Source organism: Schistocerca piceifrons, chromosome 9, assembly GCF_021461385.2.
Source record: "Schistocerca piceifrons isolate TAMUIC-IGC-003096 chromosome 9, iqSchPice1.1, whole genome shotgun sequence".
Classification (NCBI taxonomy): domain Eukaryota; kingdom Metazoa; phylum Arthropoda; class Insecta; order Orthoptera; family Acrididae; genus Schistocerca; species Schistocerca piceifrons.
In genome coordinates, this window is record NC_060146.1 from 121036074 (window position 1) to 121059487 (window position 23414).

The window sequence follows — 23414 nt, forward strand, 5'->3', positions numbered from 1 at the left end:
CCACTATATGGTGAGTAGCAACTATCCTTTTCATATAATATGTATTTTGTTAATAACAAGTTATAATGGTGAATGATCCTGAACCTTCAGGACCCTGGAAAACTTTTGATTCTTAATTTGACTCTAAGTCAGTACTTTTCCATATCATTTACAAAAAGCGACTACCAGTTCACAATTATTAACTGTGTAGTAACATCAGAACTTACTTCTTCTTTGTATTCTACAATGATGTTCTGCTCAGGCAGGGACACACGTACTTGGTATCTGATTAGAAGTAACTGGATGACACATATTGTAAAATGAAACTAATTCAAGGAAGAGTGCTGTATGTTCACTACCCGGAAACATAAATTTGTCTTAAAGTATGCTTTGATAATAAGGATGTTTGGTACAATATGCCCTTGTACATCCTACTAAAATAACAGTTTATTGCCATAACTACTTTGTGTAACTGTTCTCACTAAACTATTGGATTTAAAAGCATATCTCGGGTAATGTTTCTCAAGTGAATCTCCTTCAAGCTACTTTAATTTCTGCTTTCTACAGTCAGTTTGGACAATGCCATGAACTATCCTACAGCACAGAAATTTTAATCTCCTTGCAACCTATTGATTCAGTTTCTCAGACTGTTTTACAGCATGGAACAATTGTTTAATTTCTCTTATTCTCGTATAGTATATACACTCTATGAATAAGAAACATGTTAACTTTTCTTTAGTCTGATATTCTATCTATGCTATCAACTTTCCTTCATCCATTTCAAATTTGTCATACAGCAGTTTAGCCTTTACTTGTATTATATTAATTTTAAACAAATACTATGCTGAAAAATAGTTGTCTCTTCATATTCACTCAAGCATATAACTATTTCAGTAAGATATTTTAAGAATGTTAAAACCAATGCTATTCAGATTTCTGACTTGCTCCTAAGCTTTCTCACCTGATTCCATAGCTGCTGTAAATCTGTTATCTGGTGTACAATTTTTTATGCACTTCATTAAATGAATAAAAAAACATATTGAATATAGTGCATACACATATTCATGCTCAGTCTGATTAAGCGGTAATCTGCTAATAGAGAAGAAAGCAATTTTAAACTGATAGCTAATAATTCAGTTGCAGCAGACACATTTTTGCACAAACAAGCTACATCATTTTTGTGAATTGAGAGTTGCTCAAAACGTTTCTCTATACATTAACACTGTCCTGGCAAGACACAAGATATCTACAATTATCTGTTGTGTAGCCACAGTACAACTGTATCACAATAACAGTACAGACATTATTGTGCATCACTCATCCAAAATGTTCAGTTATTTAACACAACATGTTTCAGGTTGACATGATCCCATTATCAAGTTCTATAAAACATGTAAAATACAAATCATTACTTCACATTATTAAACTTACAATCTTATGTTACATAATGCATGTTAATTACTTGTTTATAATTTTTGATTGGGCCTCAACAAGTATTAATTTTTATTATGTTACATGATGTGGAGTAGTAAATCATGTTTTCCTTGCTTTATAGAACTTAATAACCAGATCACCATCCCAAAACATGTCTTGTCAAATAAATGGCACATTTTGGACAACCAGTTTGTGATCATTTCCCATACTGACATGTAGTAGTCTCGTAAAGAGTTAAAACAAATTATTACCGTGGACATGCAACAACAAATACACCAGGAACAGTTTTCTATTTATTTTCTAACCATTCCAGCCATTTGTCAATGCATTAACAGTTCACAGAATCTTCCGATGACATACAACAAATACTTATGGCCTGGAACTTTTCATGGAATAACTTCATGATTCAAAATGGACAGACACACAAAATCTGCAACATACAACTATTTTTATCCAAAACTACTTGAAACAACCAAATTACAGAGTCAGGAATAATGTTATTAGCAGTAAAATAATGAAACACTTTTTGAAGTTTTTTTGAAGCAGGGCACATCATTCAAACTGGACAGACACACAAAATCTGCAACATATAACTATTTTTGTTCAACTGTATTTCTTGAATAACTCATTTTCAGAGTTCAGAATAACTTTAATAGTAATCAAGACAGTATAAAAGTTGATATATCAGTTATGTATCAAGTTATCTCACTGACATATTGACAATCACATGACACATAAATATTATATGAACTTTTATACTGTGATGATGGTTATTAACCAGAGGACACACACACACACACACACACACACACACACACACACACACACACACACGTCATACATTTTATATATAACATTATGTTGCTACACAATATATCACATCTCATGCTAACATGAAATTCTATTTTCACCCCATGTAAAATGAGAATGGAAATTCTGAACATCAATCCTTAATATCACAATATACTGGAAACATAGAGTGTATTTTGTGTAATATAATATAATTTTTTCTCAGCAGATAAATTATATTTTCAAAAGAGAGCCCAAAATCAGAACATATAGTTCAGGAAATCATTTACAATGCTAGGCATATCATATTTCCTCAGAGCTGATAGAGAGTAATGTTTGCGGACTAAGATACGGCATAGCTTTGCAAGTGGTGTTGGTGTTAACATTTCTGGAACAATCAAATCATCCTGAGCAGTTTCTTCTTGCTGGTTTTGCACTCCTTCTCCAGTCAGTCCTTCTCCAGATGGTCCTACAAAATTGATGATAATTGTAGAATAAAATTATTAAGTAAAATATGATATTACAAATTACTTAAAAATTACAAATTCTAATATCTATATTGGGTTGTAAGTTGAACTTTACATTTATGGCCTCCTGCCTTCAATAGTACAGCCAAAATAGCTACAATAATACGGAATATTTTCTGCTATTAGTTTACCACAAATACAGATAACCATTTTTGCTTTTACCTTTGCATTAAGAGAACTTTCTCCTTAATAGCAGATAGAAGTTGCACAGAACTGAGACATCCAACAGCTTTCTGAGTTCCAGAAAGTTTCTTATTGGGGAAAAAGCAAGATGGGAAACATAAAGAAACAGTAAAAAGTATTTTACTGATGAAAATAAACACTTGTTCCAACTGCAGAAAAGGTAATACAAAGGGTACAGGAAATACTCAGTCCAGTCACAGTAATGTGACCACTGCGTGTGTTTCACAGCGATGTGCAGTAATCATTCACAGGCACCAGGTGGTAACACTAGCAGCAGAGGGTATATAAAGCACATTGCAGGGATCTGGAAAACAGTGCAGCTGTAGTCGCAATGCAGAAAAGGAGCGATTTATCAGATGCCAAAAAAGGCATGATCAATAGCATTTGGGCCAAGGGCGGAAGCATTTCTGAAATGGTTAAGTTTGTAAACTGTTTGTATGTCACTGTGGTTAAAGTGTACTGTGCATGGTAAAATGACGATGTCCAAACCTGGTGACGAGGTAGCTGTGGTGCACAATGGGCCACATATGACAGGGGTGAACGGCAGCTGCATAGTTGTGTGTGGGTGAACAGACATGCAACTATGGAGCAAGTGACTGCCCAGATGAACCAAGGCGCTACCAACAGTGTCTTCCCGATGACCATTCAGTGAATGTTGTTGTGTATGGATCTCAGCAGCAGGCACTTGGTTCATGCACCCATGATGACTAATGTTCACTGGTGATGAATGCTGAAGTTTTTATGCTAATACCACAATTGTATATCCCGTGGGTGGCAACAGGTGGCCTTTGCAGATAAATTTTACACTCCATCGAAAAGATGGCCGTTAGCGTAAACAGTGTAAAAGTCTGAAAGCAAACACCCTGCAACAAGGATGGAGCGATATGGCCTGGGGAATGTTTTTAGGGCATTTCCTGGGTGACATCTTCATTCCGGAAGTACGAATCCATCATTCGAGACAATGTCCATCCCTACAAGCAGTTTGTCTTTCGTTGGCATGATGACATCTAGCAGGAAGGTAATTCAACATGTTACACAGTTTGCAGTGTATTTGCATGGTTTGATGTGCACCAGGATGAGTTTACCAGTCTCCCTTGGCCACCAAACTCCCCAGATTTAAACCCAATCAAGAATGCGTGGTAACACCACAATCTAGCTGTACACACAGCAGATCCTCTACCAATAAACCTAGAACAGCTGGCCACAGCACTGGAGGTGGCCTGGCTCCACATCCCTGTTGGTATTTTCACTGAGTTTTTTCCTGCAGGTCTCGCAGCAGTCCGCACAGCAAAAGTGGTTATTCAGGATTTTTATGGGTGATCACCTTAATGTGACTGGGAAGTGTAGTTGTTCATTCATTTATGCATTGTGTCTTCCAGAGCTCATCATGAAGCACAATTTTAAGCACAAAGATAAATTTAACAAAATTATATATATATATATATATATATATATATATATATATATATATATATATATATATATATATATATATATATATATATATATATATATATATATATATATATATATATATATATATATATATATATATATATATATATATATATATATATATATCTCTAAAAAGAAAGATGATGAAACTTACCAAACAAAAGCGCTGGCAGGTCGATAGACACACAAACAAACACAAACATACACACAAAATTCTAGCTTTCGCAACCAATGGTTGCCTCGTCAGGAAAGAGGGAAGGAGAAGGAAAGACAAAAGGATATGGGTTTTAAGGGAGAGGGTAAGGAGTCATTCCAATCCCGGGAGCGGAAAGACTTACCTTAGGGGGAAAAAAGGACAGGTATACACTCGCACACACACACATATCCATCCACACATACACAGACACAAGCAGACATTTGTAAAGGCAAAGAGTTTGGGCAGAGATGTCAGTCGGGGCAGATGTACAGAGGCAAAGATGAAGTTGAAAGACAGGTGAGGTATGAGCGGCGGCAAATTGAAATTAGAAATTAGCGGAGATTGAGGCCTGGCAGATAGCGAGAAGAAAGGATATGCTGAAGGGCAAGTTCCCATCTCCGGAGTTCTGACAGGTTGGTGTTAGTGGGAAGTATCCAGATAACCCGGACGGTGTAACACTGTGCCAAGATGTGCTGGCCGTGCACCAAGGCATGTTTAGCCACAGGGTGATCCTCATTACCAACAAACACTGTCTGCCTGTGTCCATTCATGCGAATGGACAGTTTGTTGCTGGTCATTCCCACATAGAACGCTTCACAGTGTAGGCAGGTCAGTTGGTAAATCACGTGGGTGCTTTCACACGTGGCTCTGCCTTTGATCGTGTACACCTTCCGGGTTACAGGACTGGAATAGGTGGTGGTGGGAGGGTGCATGGGACAGGTTTTACACCGGGGGCGGTTACAGGGGTAGGAGCCAGAGGGTAGGGAAGGTGGTTTGGGGATTTCATAGGGATGAACTAAGAGGTTGCGAAGGTTAGGTGGACGGCGGAAAGACACTCTTGGTGGAGTGGGGAGGATTTCATGAAGGATGGATCTCATTTCAGGGCAGGATTTGAGGAAGTCGTATCCCTGCTGGAGAGCCACATTCAGAATCTGACCCAGTCCCGGAAAGTATCCCGTCACAAGTGGGGCACTTTTGGGGTTCTTCTGTGGAAGGTTCCGGGTTTGAGGAGATGAGGATGTGGCTCTGGTTATTTGCTTCTGTACCAGGTCGGGAGGGTAGTTACGGGATGCAAAAGCTGTTTTCAGGTTGTTGGTGTAATGGTTCAAGGATTCCGGACTGGAGCAGATTCGTTTGCCACGAAGACCAAGGCTGTAGGGAAGGGACCGTTTGATGTGGAATGGGTGGCAGCTGTCATAATGGAGGTACTGTTGCTTGTTGGTGGGTTTAATGTGGACGGACGTGTGAAGCTGGCCATTGGACAGGTGGAGGTCAACGTCAAGGAAAGTGGCATGGGATTTGGAGTAGGACCAGGTGAATCTGATGGAACCGAAGGAGTTAAGGTTGGAGAGGAAATTCTGGAGTTCTTCTTCACTGTGAGTCCAGATCACGAAAATGTCATCAATAAATCTGTACCAAACTTCGGGTTGGCAGGCCTGGGTAACCAGGAAGGCTTCCTCTAAGCGACCCATGAATAGGTTGGCATACGAGGGGGCCATCCTGGTACCCATGGCTGTTCCCTTTAATTGTTGGTATGTCTGGCCTTCAAAAGTGAAGAAGTTGTGGGTCAGGATGAAGCTGGCTAAGGTAATGAGGAAAGAGGTTTTAGGTAGGGCGGCAGGTGATCGGCGTGAAAGGAAGTGCTCCATCGCAGCGAGGCCCTGGACATGCGGAATATTTGTGTAAGGAAGTGGCATCAATGGTTACAAGGATGGTTTCCGGGGGTAACAGACTGGGTAGGGATTCCAGGCGTTTGAGAAAGTGGTTGGTGTCTTTGATGAAGGATGGGAGACTGCATGTAATGGGTTGAAGGTGTTGATCTACGTAGGCAGAGATGCGTTCGGTGGGGGCTTGGTAACCAGCTACAATGGGACGGCCGGGATGATTGGGTTTGTGAATTTTGGGAAGAAGGTAGAAGGTAGGGGTGCGGGGTATTGGTGGGGTCAGGAGGTTGACGGAGTCGGGTGAAAGGTTTTGTAGGGGGCCTAAGGTTCTGAGGATTCCTTGAAGCTCCGCCTGGACATCAGGAATGGGATTGCCTTGGCAAACTTTGTAAGTAGTGTTGTCTGAAAGCTGACGCAGTCCCTCAGCCACATACTCCCGACGATCAAGTACCACAGTTGTGGAACCCTTGTCCGCCGGAAGAATGACGATGGATCGGTCAGCCTTCAGATCACGGATAGCCTGGGCTTCAGCAGTGGTGATGTTGGGAGTAGGATTAAGGTTTTTTAGAAGGATTGAGAGGCAAGGCTGGAAGTCAGAAATTCCTGGAAGGTTAGGAGAGGGTGATTTTGAGGAAGAGGAGGTGGGTCCCGCTGTGACGGAGGAAGGAACTGTTCCAGGCATGGTTCAATTTGGATAGTGTCTTGGGGAATTGGATCATTAGGAGTAGGATTAGGATCATTTTTCTTCGTGGCAAAGTGATATTTCCAGCAGAGAGTACGGGTGTAGGACAGTAAATCTTTGACGAGGGCTGTTTGGTTAAATCTGGGAGTGGGGCTGAAGGTGAGGCCTTTGGATAGGACAGAGGTTTCGGATTGGGAGAGAGGTTTGGAGGAAAGGTTAACTACTGAATTGGGGTGTTGTGGTTCCAGATTGCGTTGATTGGAATTTTGAGGTTTTGGAGGGAGTGGAGCTGGAAGTGGGAGATTGAGTAGATGGGAGAGACTGGGTTTGTGTGCAATGAGAGGAGGTTGAGGTTTGCTGGAAAGGTTGTGAAGGGTGAGTGAGTTGCCTTTCCGGAGGTGGGAAACCAGGAGATTGGATAGTTTTTTAAGGTGGAGGGTGGCATGCTGTTCTAATTTGCGGTTGGCCTGTAGGAGGATGCTCTGAACAACAGGTGTGGATGTGGGAGAGGAAAGATTGAGGATTTTTATAAAGGATAGGAGTTGATGGGCGTGTTGATTGGCTGAGTGGATGTGTAGGTGAAGGATTAGGTGGGTGAGGGCAATGGATTGTTTGGTTTGGAACTGGTATAGGGACTGATGGAAAGAAGGGTTGCAGCCAGAGATGGGAACTTTAAGTGTGAGGCCTTTGGGGGTGATGCCAAATGTCAGACAAGCCTGAGAAAATAAAATATGGGAGTGTAATCTGGCTAGGGCGAAGGCATGTTTGCGGAGGGAATGTAAATAAAACTTAATGGGGTCGTTGTGAAGGTGTTGTGAGGGTGACATGGTACTAGAAGGTGGAAAGTGGAACACGAGGCTGAAATGAAAATGAAAATAAATATGAAAAAATATATGGGGAGAGATAAAGGTAAAATTAGAAAGCAAATGGAGATCTGGTGTGAAAAAAGGCGAAAAAGGGTTGGTTAGGGCTGGGCTATGTTGATCCTGTGGTGAACTTGTGTAGGTAGATAATGATGTGCATAAAGGTTAGGTGGTTGTGTTGCCGCCAAAACACGTTAAAGGGTGGAGAAATTCGGGAAAATTTCGAAAAAACTACGTGAGGATGTATTAAAAGGAGTGGTTTGGTGGTGGCAGATTATGGAAGTGAAGCTAACAATTGTTTGATGAAGAAATAATGACGTTAAAACCTGTGGGAAGCGGCTAAAAATGATCGGTGATGTGAGAAAAACGGAAATGGAAATAAAGCAAAAGTTATTAAAACTGCCGAAAGGGTTGTTTAATAGCTAAAAGGAACTGTTTGTGGACTGGAAACGGTGGATTTTATAGCAGCAAAGCGGGAAAAAAAAAAAAATTTTTTTTGGTTATGGTTTCGAAGTGATTTACGTATTATTACGTATTATTGAGTGTATATCGACGGGATAAAATTGTATACTGGATTACGGTAAAAAAGGGAGAAGGTGAATAGAAAGTGAAACTGCTGGCAAAAACAGAAGGAGGAAATAAGACGACAGAAAAGACTTCGAAATGTAACAGTGACAATAACAATAACGATAACAATAACAAACGTGATTGTTGGCTTCAAATTAATGATATGAATATAATAGAGGGAAACATTCCACGTGGGAAAAATATATCTAAAAAGAAAGATGATGAAACTTACCAAACAAAAGCGCTGGCAGGTCGATAGACACACAAACAAACACAAACATACACACAAAATTCTAGCTTTCGCAACCAATGGTTGCCTCGTCAGGAAAGAGGGAAGGAGAAGGAAAGACAAAAGGATATGGGTTTTAAGGGAGAGGGTAAGGAGTCATTCCAATCCCGGGAGCGGAAAGACTTACCTTAGGGGGAAAAAAGGACAGGTATACACTCGCACACACACACATATCCATCCACACATACACAGACACAAGCAGACATTTGTAAAGGCAAAGAGTTTGGGCAGAGATGTCAGTCGGGGCAGATGTACAGAGGCAAAGATGAAGTTGAAAGACAGGTGAGGTATGAGCGGCGGCAAATTGAAATTAGAAATTAGCGGAGATTGAGGCCTGGCGGATAGCGAGAAGAAAGGATATGCTGAAGGGCAAGTTCCCATCTCCGGAGTTCTGACAGGTTGGTGTTAGTGGGAAGTATCCAGATAACCCGGACGGTGTAACACTGTGCCAAGATGTGCTGGCCGTGCACCAAGGCATGTTTAGCCACAGGGTGATCCTCATTACCAACAAACACTGTCTGCCTGTGTCCATTCATGCGAATGGACAGTTTGTTGCTGGTCATTCCCACATAGAACGCTTCACAGTGTAGGCAGGTCAGTTGGTAAATCACGTGGGTGCTTTCACACGTGGCTCTGCCTTTGATCGTGTACACCTTCCGGGTTACAGGACTGGAATAGGTGGTGGTGGGAGGGTGCATGGGACAGGTTTTACACCGGGGGCGGTTACAGGGGTAGGAGCCAGAGGGTAGGGAAGGTGGTTTGGGGATTTCATAGGGATGAACTAAGAGGTTGCGAAGGTTAGGTGGACGGCGGAAAGACACTCTTGGTGGAGTGGGGAGGATTTCATGAAGGATGGATCTCATTTCAGGACAGGATTTGAGGAAGTCGTATCCCTGCTGGAGAGCCACATTCAGTATCTGATCTAGTCCCGGAAAGTATCCCGTCACAAGTGGGGTACTTTTGGGGTTCTTCTGTGGAAGGTTCCGGGTTTGAGGAGATGAGGATGTGGCTCTGGTTATTTGCTTCTGTACCAGGTCGGGAGGGTAGTTACGGGATGCAAAAGCTGTTTTCAGGTTGTTGGTGTAATGGTTCAAGGATTCCGGACTGGAGCAGATTCGTTTGCCACGAAGACCAAGGCTGTAGGGAAGGGACCGTTTGATGTGGAATGGGTGGCAGCTGTCATAATGGAGGTACTGTTGCTTGTTGGTGGGTTTAATGTGGACGGACGTGTGAAGCTGGCCATTGGACAGGTGGAGGTCAACGTCAAGGAAAGTGGCATGGGATTTGGAGTAGGACCAGGTGAATCTGATGGAACCAAAGGAGTTAAGGTTGGAGAGGAAATTCTGGAGTTCTTCTTCACTGTGAGTCCAGATCACGAAAATGTCATCAATAAATCTGTACCAAACTTCGGGTTGGCAGGCCTGGGTAACCAGGAAGGCTTCCTCTAAGCGACCCATGAATAGGTTGGCATACGAAGGGGCCATCCTGGTACCCATGGCTGTTCCCTTTAATTGTTGGTATGTCTGGCCTTCAAAAGTGAAGAAGTTGTGGGTCAGGATGAAGCTGGCTAAGGTAATGAGGAAAGAGGTTTTAGGTAGGGCGGCAGGTGATCAGCGTGAAAGGAAGTGCTCCATCGCAGCGAGGCCCTGGACATGCGGAATATTTGTGTTAAGGAAGTGGCATCAATGGTTACAAGGATGGTTTCCGGGGGTAACAGACTGGGTAGGGATTCCAGGCGTTTGAGAAAGTGGTTGGTGTCTTTGATGAAGGATGGGAGACTGCATGTAATGGGTTGAAGGTGTTGATCTACGTAGGCAGAGATGCGTTCGGTGGGGGCTTGGTAACCAGCTACAATGGGACGGCCGGGATGATTGGGTTTGTGAATTTTGGGAAGAAGGTAGAAGGTAGGGGTGCGGGGTATTGGTGGGGTCAGGAGGTTGACGGAGTCGGGTGAAAGGTTTTGTAGGGGGCCTAAGGTTCTGAGGATTCCTTGAAGCTCCGCCTGGACATCAGGAATGGGATTGCCTTGGCAAACTTTGTAAGTAGTGTTGTCTGAAAGCTGACGCAGTCCCTCAGCCACATACTCCCGACGATCAAGTACCACAGTTGTGGAACCCTTGTCCGCCGGAAGAATGACGATGGATCGGTCAGCCTTCAGATCACGGATAGCCTGGGCTTCAGCAGTGGTGATGTTGGGAGTAGGATTAAGGTTTTTTAGAAGGATTGAGAGGCAAGGCTGGAAGTCAGAAATTCCTGGAAGGTTAGGAGAGGGTGATTTTGAGGAAGAGGAGGTGGGTCCCGCTGTGACGGAGGAAGGAACTGTTACAGGCATGGTTCAATTTGGATAGTGTCTTGGGGAATTGGATCATTAGGAGTAGGATTAGGATCATTTTTCTTCGTGGCAAAGTGATATTTCCAGCAGAGAGTACGGGTGTAGGACAGTAAATCTTTGACGAGGGCTGTTTGGTTAAATCTGGGAGTGGGGCTGAAGGTGAGGCCTTTGGATAGGACAGAGGTTTCGGATTGGGAGAGAGGTTTGGAGGAAAGGTTAACTACTGAATTGGGGTGTTGTGGTTCCAGATTGCGTTGATTGGAATTTTGAGGTTTTGGAGGGAGTGGAGCTGGAAGTGGGAGATTGAGTAGATGGGAGAGACTGGGTTTGTGTGCAATGAGAGGAGGTTGAGGTTTGCTGGAAAGGTTGTGAAGGGTGAGTGAGTTGCCTTTCCGGAGGTGGGAAACCAGGAGATTGGATAGTTTTTTAAGGTGGAGGGTGGCATGCTGTTCTAATTTGCGGTTGGCCTGTAGGAGGATGCTCTGAACAACAGGTGTGGATGTGGGAGAGGAAAGATTGAGGATTTTTATAAAGGATAGGAGTTGATGGGCGTGTTGATTGGCTGAGTGGATGTGTAGGTGAAGGATTAGGTGGGTGAGGGCAATGGATTGTTTGGTTTGGAACTGGTATAGGGACTGATGGAAAGAAGGGTTGCAGCCAGAGATGGGAACTTTAAGTGTGAGGCCTTTGGGGGTGATGCCAAATGTCAGACAAGCCTGAGAAAATAAAATATGGGAGTGTAATCTGGCTAGGGCGAAGGCATGTTTGCGGAGGGAATGTAAATAAAACTTAATGGGGTCGTTGTGAAGGTGTTGTGAGGGTGACATGGTACTAGAAGGTGGAAAGTGGAACACGAGGCTGAAATGAAAATGAAAATAAATATGAAAAAATATATGGGGAGAGATAAAGGTAAAATTAGAAAGCAAATGGAGATCTGGTGTGAAAAAAGGCGAAAAAGGGTTGGTTAGGGCTGGGCTATGTTGATCCTGTGGTGAACTTGTGTAGGTAGATAATGATGTGCATAAAGGTTAGGTGGTTGTGTTGCCGCCAAAACACGTTAAAGGGTGGAGAAATTCGGGAAAATTTCGAAAAAACTACGTGAGGATGTATTAAAAGGAGTGGTTTGGTGGTGGCAGATTATGGAAGTGAAGCTAACAATTGTTTGATGAAGAAATAATGACGTTAAAACCTGTGGGAAGCGGCTAAAAATGATCGGTGATGTGAGAAAAACGGAAATGGAAATAAAGCAAAAGTTATTAAAACTGCCGAAAGGGTTGTTTAATAGCTAAAAGGAACTGTTTGTGGACTGGAAACGGTGGATTTTATAGCAGCAAAGCGGGAAAAAAAAAAAAAATTTTTTTGGTTATGGTTTCGAAGTGATTTACGTATTATTACGTATTATTGAGTGTATATCGACGGGATAAAATTGTATACTGGATTACGGTAAAAAAGGGAGAAGGTGAATAGAAAGTGAAACTGCTGGCAAAAACAGAAGGAGGAAATAAGACGACAGAAAAGACTTCGAAATGTAACAGTGACAATAACAATAACGATAACAATAACAAACGTGATTGTTGGCTTCAAATTAATGATATGAATATAATAGAGGGAAACATTCCACGTGGGAAAAATATATCTAAAAAGAAAGATGATGAAACTTACCAAACAAAAGCGCTGGCAGGTCGATAGACACACAAACAAACACAAACATACACACAAAATTCTAGCTTTCGCAACCAATGGTTGCCTCGTCAGGAAAGAGGGAAGGAGAAGGAAAGACAAAAGGATATGGGTTTTAAGGGAGAGGGTAAGGAGTCATTCCAATCCCGGGAGCGGAAAGACTTACCTTAGGGGGAAAAAAGGACAGGTATACACTCGCACACACACACATATCCATCCACACATACACAGACACAAGCAGACATTTGTAAAGGCAAAGAGTTTGGGCAGAGATGTCAGTCGGGGCAGATGTACAGAGGCAAAGATGAAGTTGAAAGACAGGTGAGGTATGAGCGGCGGCAAATTGAAATTAGAAATTAGCGGAGATTGAGGCCTGGCGGATAGCGAGAAGAAAGGATATGCTGAAGGGCAAGTTCCCATCTCCGGAGTTCTGACAGGTTGGTGTTAGTGGGAAGTATCCAGATAACCCGGACGGTGTAACACTGTGCCAAGATGTGCTGGCCGTGCACCAAGGCATGTTTAGCCACAGGGTGATCCTCATTACCAACAAACACTGTCTGCCTGTGTCCATTCATGCGAATGGACAGTTTGTTGCTGGTCATTCCCACATAGAACGCTTCACAGTGTAGGCAGGTCAGTTGGTAAATCACGTGGGTGCTTTCACACGTGGCTCTGCCTTTGATCGTGTACACCTTCCGGGTTACAGGACTGGAATAGGTGGTGGTGGGAGGGTGCATGGGACAGGTTTTACACTGGGGGCGGTTACAGGGGTAGGAGCCAGAGGGTAGGGAAGGTGGTTTGGGGATTTCATAGGGATGAACTAAGAGGTTGCGAAGGTTAGGTGGACGGCGGAAAGACACTCTTGGTGGAGTGGGGAGGATTTCATGAAGGATGGATGTCATTTCAGGGCAGGATTTGAGGAAGTCGTATCCCTGCTGGAGAGCCACATTCAGAATCTGATCCAGTCCCGGAAAGTATCCCGTCACAAGTGGGGTACTTTTGGGGTTCTTCTGTGGAAGGTTCCGGGTTTGAGGAGATGAGGATGTGGCTCTGGTTATTTGCTTCTGTACCAGGTCGGGAGGGTAGTTACGGGATGCAAAAGCTGTTTTCAGGTTGTTGGTGTAATGGTTCAAGGATTCCGGACTGGAGCAGATTCGTTTGCCATGAAGACCAAGGCTGTAGGGAAGGGACCGTTTGATGTGGAATGGGTGGCAGCTGTCATAATGGAGGTACTGTTGCTTGTTGGTGGGTTTAATGTGGACGGACGTGTGAAGCTGGCCATTGGACAGGTGGAGGTCAACGTCAAGGAAAGTGGCATGGGATTTGGAGTAGGACCAGGTGAATCTGATGGAACCAAAGGAGTTAAGGTTGGAGAGGAAATTCTGGAGTTCTTCTTCACTGTGAGTCCAGATCACGAAAATGTCATCAATAAATCTGTACCAAACTTCGGGTTGGCAGGCCTGGGTAACCAGGAAGGCTTCCTCTAAGCGACCCATGAATAGGTTGGCATACGAAGGGGCCATCCTGGTACCCATGGCTGTTCCCTTTAATTGTTGGTATGTCTGGCCTTCAAAAGTGAAGAAGTTGTGGGTCAGGATGAAGCTGGCTAAGGTAATGAGGAAAGAGGTTTTAGGTAGGGCGGCAGGTGATCAGCGTGAAAGGAAGTGCTCCATCGCAGCGAGGCCCTGGACATGCGGAATATTTGTGTTAAGGAAGTGGCATCAATGGTTACAAGGATGGTTTCCGGGGGTAACAGACTGGGTAGGGATTCCAGGCGTTTGAGAAAGTGGTTGGTGTCTTTGATGAAGGATGGGAGACTGCATGTAATGGGTTGAAGGTGTTGATCTACGTAGGCAGAGATGCGTTCGGTGGGGGCTTGGTAACCAGCTACAATGGGACGGCCGGGATGATTGGGTTTGTGAATTTTGGGAAGAAGGTAGAAGGTAGGGGTGCGGGGTATTGGTGGGGTCAGGAGGTTGACGGAGTCGGGTGAAAGGTTTTGTAGGGGGCCTAAGGTTCTGAGGATTCCTTGAAGCTCCGCCTGGACATCAGGAATGGGATTGCCTTGGCAAACTTTGTAAGTAGTGTTGTCTGAAAGCTGACGCAGTCCCTCAGCCACATACTCCCGACGATCAAGTACCACAGTTGTGGAACCCTTGTCCGCCGGAAGAATGACGATGGATCGGTCAGCCTTCAGATCACGGATAGCCTGGGCTTCAGCAGTGGTGATGTTGGGAGTAGGATTAAGGTTTTTTAGAAGGATTGAGAGGCAAGGCTGGAAGTCAGAAATTCCTGGAAGGTTAGGAGAGGGTGATTTTGAGGAAGAGGAGGTGGGTCCCGCTGTGACGGAGGAAGGAACTGTTCCAGGCATGGTTCAATTTGGATAGTGTCTTGGGGAATTGGATCATTAGGAGTAGGATTAGGATCATTTTTCTTCGTGGCAAAGTGATATTTCCAGCAGAGAGTACGGGTGTAGGACAGTAAATCTTTGACGAGGGCTGTTTGGTTAAATCTGGGAGTGGGGCTGAAGGTGAGGCCTTTGGATAGGACAGAGGTTTCGGATTGGGAGAGAGGTTTGGAGGAAAGGTTAACTACTGAATTGGGGTGTTGTGGTTCCAGATTGCGTTGATTGGAATTTTGAGGTTTTGGAGGGAGTGGAGCTGGAAGTGGGAGATTGAGTAGATGGGAGAGACTGGGTTTGTGTGCAATGAGAGGAGGTTGAGGTTTGCTGGAAAGGTTGTGAAGGGTGAGTGAGTTGCCTTTCCGGAGGTGGGAAACCAGGAGATTGGATAGTTTTTTAAGGTGGAGGGTGGCATGCTGTTCTAATTTGCGGTTGGCCTGTAGGAGGATGCTCTGAACAACAGGTGTGGATGTGGGAGAGGAAAGATTGAGGATTTTTATAAAGGATAGGAGTTGATGGGCGTGTTGATTGGCTGAGTGGATGTGTAGGTGAAGGATTAGGTGGGTGAGGGCAATGGATTGTTTGGTTTGGAACTGGTATAGGGACTGATGGAAAGAAGGGTTGCAGCCAGAGATGGGAACTTTAAGTGTGAGGCCTTTGGGGGTGATGCCAAATGTCAGACAAGCCTGAGAAAATAAAATATGGGAGTGTAATCTGGCTAGGGCGAAGGCATGTTTGCGGAGGGAATGTAAATAAAACTTAATGGGGTCGTTGTGAAGGTGTTGTGAGGGTGACATGGTACTAGAAGGTGGAAAGTGGAACACGAGGCTGAAATGAAAATGAAAATAAATATGAAAAAATATATGGGGAGAGATAAAGGTAAAATTAGAAAGCAAATGGAGATCTGGTGTGAAAAAAGGCGAAAAAGGGTTGGTTAGGGCTGGGCTATGTTGATCCTGTGGTGAACTTGTGTAGGTAGATAATGATGTGCATAAAGGTTAGGTGGTTGTGTTGCCGCCAAAACACGTTAAAGGGTGGAGAAATTCGGGAAAATTTCGAAAAAACTACGTGAGGATGTATTAAAAGGAGTGGTTTGGTGGTGGCAGATTATGGAAGTGAAGCTAACAATTGTTTGATGAAGAAATAATGACGTTAAAACCTGTGGGAAGCGGCTAAAAATGATCGGTGATGTGAGAAAAACGGAAATGGAAATAAAGCAAAAGTTATTAAAACTGCCGAAAGGGTTGTTTAATAGCTAAAAGGAACTGTTTGTGGACTGGAAACGGTGGATTTTATAGCAGCAAAGCGGGAAAAAAAAAAAAAATTTTTTTGGTTATGGTTTCGAAGTGATTTACGTATTATTACGTATTATTGAGTGTATATCGACGGGATAAAATTGTATACTGGATTACGGTAAAAAAGGGAGAAGGTGAATAGAAAGTGAAACTGCTGGCAAAAACAGAAGGAGGAAATAAGACGACAGAAAAGACTTCGAAATGTAACAGTGACAATAACAATAACGATAACAATAACAAACGTGATTGTTGGCTTCAAATTAATGATATGAATATAATAGAGGGAAACATTCCACGTGGGAAAAATATATCTAAAAAGAAAGATGATGAAACTTACCAAACAAAAGCGCTGGCAGGTCGATAGACACACAAACAAACACAAACATACACACAAAATTCTAGCTTTCGCAACCAATGGTTGCCTCGTCAGGAAAGAGGGAAGGAGAAGGAAAGACAAAAGGATATGGGTTTTAAGGGAGAGGGTAAGGAGTCATTCCAATCCCGGGAGCGGAAAGACTTACCTTAGGGGGAAAAAAGGACAGGTATACACTCGCACACACACACATATCCATCCACACATACACAGACACAAGCAGACATTTGTAAAGGCAAAGAGTTTGGGCAGAGATGTCAGTCGGGGCAGATGTACAGAGGCAAAGATGAAGTTGAAAGACAGGTGAGGTATGAGCGGCGGCAAATTGAAATTAGAAATTAGCGGAGATTGAGGCCTGGCGGATAGCGAGAAGAAAGGATATGCTGAAGGGCAAGTTCCCAACTCCGGAGTTCTGACAGGTTGGTGTTAGTGGGAAGTATCCAGATAACCCGGACGGTGTAACACTGTGCCAAGATGTGCTGGCCGTATGTCCAGGGCCTCGCTGCAATGGAGCACTTCCTTTCACGCCGATCACCTGCCGCCCTACCTAAAACCTCTTTCCTCATTACCTTAGCCAGCTTCATCCTGACCCACAACTTCTTCACTTTTGAAGGCCAGACATACCAACAATTAAAGGGAACAGCCATGGGTACCAGGATGGCCCCCTCGTATGCCAACCTATTCATGGGTCGCTTAGAGGAAGCCTTCCTGGTTACCCAGGCCTGCCAACCCGAAGTTTGGTACAGATTTATTGATGACATTTTCGTGATCTGGACTCACAGTGAAGAAGAACTCCAGAATTTCCTCTCCAACCTTAACTCCTTTGGTTCCATCAGATTCACCTGGTCCTACTCCAAATCCCATGCCACTTTCCTTGACGTTGACCTCCACCTGTCCAATGGCCAGCTTCACACGTCCGTCCACATTAAACCCACCAACAAGCAACAGTACCTCCATTATGACAGCTGCCACCCATTCCACATCAAACGGTCCCTTCCCTACAGCCTTGGTCTTCGTGGCAAACGAATCTGCTCCAGTCCGGAATCCTTGAACCATTACACCAACAACCTGAAAACAGCTTTTGCATCCCGTAACTACCCTCCCGACCTGGTACAGAAGCAAATAACCAGAGCCACATCCTCATCTCCTCAAACCCGGAACCTTCCACAGAAGAACCCCAAAAGTGCCCCACTTGTGACGGGATACTTTCCGGGACTGGATCAGATTCTGAATGTGGCTCTCCCACAGGGATACGACTTCCTCAAATCCTGCCCTGAAATGAGATCCATCCTTCATGAAATCCTCCCCACTCCACCAAGAGTGTCTTTCCGCCGTCCACCTAACCTTCGCAACCTCTTAGTTCATCCCTATGAAATCCCCAAACCACCTTCCCTACCCTCTGGCTCCTACCCCTGTAACCGCCCCCGGTGTAAAACCTGTCCCATGCACCCTCCCACCACCACCTATTCCAGTCCTGTAACCCGGAAGGTGTACACGATCAAAGGCAGAGCCACGTGTGAAAGCACCCCCCACGTGATTTACCAACTGACCTGCCTACACTGTGAAGCGTTCTATGTGGGAATGACCAGCAACAAACTGTCCATTCGCATGAATGGACACAGGCAGACAGTGTTTGTTGGTAATGAGGATCACCCTGTGGCTAAACATGCCTTGGTGCACGGCCAGCACATCTTGGCACAGTGTTACACCGTCCGGGTTATCTGGATACTTCCCACTAACACCAACCTGTCAGAACTCCAGAGATGGGAACTTGCCCTTCAGCATATCCTTTCTTCTCGTTATCCGCCAGGCCTCAATCTCCGCTAATTTCTAATTTCAATTTGCCGCCGCTCATACCTCACCTGTCTTTCAACTTCATCTTTGCCTCTGTACATCTGCCCCGACTGACATCTCTGCCCAAACTCTTTGCCTTTACAAATGTCTGCTTGTGTCTGTGTATGTGTGGATGGATATGTGTGTGTGTGCGAGTGTATACCTGTCCTTTTTTCCCCCTAAGGTAAGTCTTTCCGCTCCCGGGATTGGAATGACTCCTTACCCTCTCCCTTAAAACCCATATCCTTTTGTCTTTCCTTCTCCTTCCCTCTTTCCTGACGAGGCAACCATTGGTTGCGAAAGCTAGAATTTTGTGTGTATGTTTGTGTGTCTATCGACCTGCCAGCGCTTTTGTTTGGTAAGTTTCATCATCTTTCTTTTTAGATATATTTTTCCCACGTGGAATGTTTCCCTCTATTATATTCATATATATATATATATATATATATATATATATATATATATATATATATATATATATATATATATATATATGGCTTGTGTCTGTATATGTGCGGATGGATATGTGTGTGTGTGTGTGTGTGTGTGTGTGTGTGTGTGTGTGTGTGTGTGTGTGTGCGCGAGTGTATATCTGTCCCTTTTTCCCCCCAAGGTAAGTCTTTCCGCTCCCGGGATTGGAATGGCTCCTTACCCTCTCCCTTAAAACCCACATCCTTTCGTCTGAATTCCCAGGTAATCAGACAGTTGTTTTTTTACAATGGTGTGATATTTTAGCAAGTTATGTTGTTGTCATTTGCAGGCAGCCCTGATGACCTGGCAGCTATTGCCTCCCTCAGTCAAACTCAGGTCCATGGAACCCATGGGCAGCTCCACTGCTGAGATGGAGGGGAAAGTGCACTGGCAGGACATGAGTTGCAGTACTCAGTCTAGGGATGGAAGTTATCACTGAAACAACCAGTTTTTGGACATGTTGGTTTTGTCCAGGCCAAATTGACCTTACTGTTAAAGCCGCTCAAAATAACCAGTTTCTGAAAAAACTGAATTTCAGTTTCTTATTCCTATTACCGTATTTACTCGAATCTAAGCTGCACCAGAAAAATGAGACTCGAAATCAAGGAAAAAAAATTTTACCGAATCGAAGCCGCACCTGAAATTTGAGACTCGAAATTCAAGGGGAGAGAAAAGTTTTAGGCCGCACCTCCAAATTGAAACAAAGTTGGTCCATTGTAATATGAGACACAATTTAGGTCAAATGAATGACGATACAGCTACAGTATTTTGGATCGAGTCGTAAGCTTAGTAGTTAAGCTTTACCAGGTAGCCATTGCAATGCATCAGGTACCCTTCCTTTTTCACGTGCTTTGTCTGGTTTGAACTGATTGCTTATTTTTCTTTGATCTGATAAGTGCCGTTCTCTTTGTTATAGGTGTTTACCTCACTCTACGCTGAAAATGCATTACTCTACTGTGTCATGCATTGTTTCTCTCATTCTGATGAGTGTTTATGGCCTGTCGCTGCTCGCGGCATGGCTTGCTTTTGTGTGCCCTACCGCCGCTTACAATTAAAAAAAAAAAAAAAGGAGAGAGAGAGAGAGAGAGAGAGAGAGAGAGAGAGAGGAATCGTCTCATTAGCAAAACAATGGCAAGAGACTGCTATTTGTTGTTGCTTACACTACTGCTTTCTTTGATAATGATCAACAAGAACCAAATAATAGACTGCATATGATAGAAGATGTTCTGAACGAGAGTTTAGTGTAAATTTTTCTCTGTTTGAAAATCTTTGCAAACACCTCTTTAGTACATTACATTCTGCACTGTAATTAGAATCATCTTAGATTTAAAAATCTAGTCAAATGCTGTCCTTCATTTCTGACTGTATCACTATTAGGCATAAGAATAATACGAATATAAACATGACACAATATGTATATTCTTCCCAGTTTGCTGTTGTCTCACTCTAGTTTCGTAGTTTATTAGGCAGACAGGATTTAAATGAGATAGCAGCAAACATGAAACAATACATGGCAAAATGCTTACATTTGTACTATTCTTGGGGTGAGGAGAATACTGCATGTGATTCACAATTCATAGAAGTTCCTATTAGCAACCATCTCTTCTCATAGGTAGGAAAAAATTCAGAACGTAGAGTTGTTCATTTTGACAAACATCCCTTGTATTTACTTCATTGGATCTTGTATGAAAATGCAGTAGACGAAACTTGGGGCGGAGAAAAAAGCTCGCCTTCCACCTTTTTTTTTAATTTACTCACTGACACAGAGGTTTTGGCGCCAGTATTTATCTTTGTGCCTGCAAAGCATGCCTGTGTAGCACTACATATATTTGATGGCAGAAGTTAGTTGTGGAGGCACCTACTAACATTTTTCAGAACTTCCACTTTAAAAAAAAAAAAAAAAAAAAAAAAAAAAAAAAAAAAAGTGCGGCTTAGATTCGAGTAAATATGTATTTCCTGTTTAGTAAGTCATGGTTGCAAAATACTACCATGAATTATTTACAGAGGAATGGAAAAACTGGTAGAATCCAACCTCAGGGAAGATCAGTTTGGATTGAGGAGAAATGTAGGAACACGCAAGGTAATACTGACACTATTACTTTTCTAAGAAGATAGGTTGAGGAAAGGCAAACCTACCTTTATAGCATTTATAGACTTAGAGAAACCTTTTGACAATGTTGACAGGAATGCTCTCTTTGAAATCCTGAAGGTGGCAGGAGTAAGATACAGGGAACGAAAGGCTATTTGCAACTTGTACAGAAACCAGATGGCAGGTATAAGAGTCGAGGGGCATGAAAGGGAAGCAGTGGTTGAAAAGGGAGTGAGCCTATCCCTGATGTTATTTAGACTGTACATTGAGCAAGCAGTAAAGGAAACAAAAGAAAAATTTGGCGTAAGAATTAAAGTCCCAGGAAAAGAAATAAAAACTTTAAGGTTTGCTGATGACATGGTAATTCTGTCAGAGATAGCAAAGGACTTGGAAGAGCATTTGAATGGAATGGACAGTGAATTGAGGTGGGTATAAGATGAACTTCAACAAAAGCAAAACAAGAATAATGGAATGTAGCTGAATTAAATCATATGATGCTGAGGGAATTAGACAAGGAAATGAGACACTTAAAGTAGTAGATAAGTTTTGCTATTTCAGCAGCAAAATAACTGATGATGGCTGAAGTAGAGAGGATATAAAATGTAGACTGGCAATGGCAAGAAAAGCATTTCTGAAGAAGAGAAATTTGGTAACATCAACTATAGATTTTAATGTATGGAAGTCTTTTCTGAAATAATTTATATGGGGTGTAGCCATGTGTAGAAGTGAAATATGAATGAAAACATTTTAGAGAAGACAGTAGTAGTGTTTTTGAAATGTGATGCTACAGAAGAATGCTGAAGATTATGTGGGTAGATCATGTAACAAATGAGGAAGTACTGAATAGAATCAGGGAGACAAGAAATTTGTGGCACAACTTGACCACAAGAAGGGACTGGTTGATTGGACATGTTCTGAGACTTCAAGGGATCACCAATTTAGTATTGGAGGGAAGTGTTCAAGGTAAAAATCATAGAGGGAAATCAACAGATGAATACAGCAAGCAGATTCAGAAATATGTAGGTTGCGGTAGTTATTCAAATATGAAGAGGATCACACAGGATAAAGTGTCATGGACAGCTGCATCAAACCAGTCTTTGGACTGAAGACCACAACAACTGTGTTATTTCCTGTAATATACATAGAAATTGAACAAAGATGGAAACATTTTGACTCCCTCAGTTTTAAGATACATAGATTCAAAATATTAAATTAAAAAAACACATAAAAGAAAATCTAGTCAATACACCTTTCATTGCTTGCCTCAAAAAGTGGTAATCTGTTGAATACTACAAAAAAAAAAAAAAAATCACTAGTATTATCACACTGACTCTAATTTTTTGAAACTCTCCTAAAAAATGGGTGTTGTGGTCTAAGCTCTCCAGTTGTTGTGATACGAACGTATCTCCACAGAAACATATCATCCTTTGACCATGCTCAAGGGTACCAGGTGTTACATAGGTGGAAGCTGCTGTCTTTGTTGAACGGCTACAACCAGATAAAAGCATATTATGTAGACACTGGCAGCAGATCAGCTACTTTCTATTTTTATTGTAAACTACAAGTGAATTGTTAAGTTTTTAATTTATTAGTGTTACCATAATTTCCTTTCTCTTTTATTATTTCATAGAAATGGCAAACAAATGTTTAATCTTTTAAAGCAAATAAAGCATTGTACTTCATTGCTATATCATTTCATAAAACATTTTCAGACTAGTGTTGGTAGAATTCTGAAATACAATAGATATCCTGTGACAAAAGTGAGAAACTACTATATGGACCATGCATACTGCATGTACATGCATACCGTTTTATAAGCCACATTACTTGGTAAAAAGTATGTTGTTGTCTCAGCAATGCTACCAATTCATATGCCAAGTGTTTGTTTCATCTTTCTGTCAACATTGTTCTTAAAATAGCAGTGACCTCTTTTTCAAATTTGTATAAAAATGCAATATTTCAAAGCAATTCAAATTTTACAAATGACAATTAATCATATTTACAAAAAGTTTTATTTAAAAACAAATAAATTTAACATTTGTGCTACGGCTAATTGATATTTCAGTTTTTTACCCAGTTATTATTAAAAAAAAAGCACTTGTTATAAATGAGACCAAAGAAATACCAAAAAATGCCAGTTATTCTGAACTGAACTACCAGTATTGATTTCAACAGCTCAGTTTTTTCCATCCTCTGAGTGCTGCCACTGTGGAGATCAGTACACCACTGACACGGAGGGAGCACGCCTGTGTGTTGTGATCTAAGCTCTCCAGGTGCTGTGATACGAATGTATCTCCACAGAAACATATCAT

The 23414-nt window shown here is 42.5% G+C and overlaps 1 protein-coding gene across 5 annotated transcripts in view; it reads right to left on the reverse strand.

The window, feature by feature from the left end:
• Nucleotides 1-1844: 1844 nt before the first annotated feature.
• LOC124717268 (ankyrin repeat and protein kinase domain-containing protein 1-like) overlaps nucleotides 1845-23414 on the reverse strand; it is a 223494-nt gene continuing 201924 nt past the window's right edge. For all 5 annotated transcript variants that reach the window (XM_047244077.1, XM_047244080.1, XM_047244076.1 and 2 more), the window contains one exon: nucleotides 1845-2671. In XM_047244077.1, the coding sequence (XP_047100033.1) occupies nucleotides 2463-2671 (209 nt within the window). In that variant the 3' untranslated portion in view covers nucleotides 1845-2462. The remainder of the gene's footprint in view (nucleotides 2672-23414) is intronic.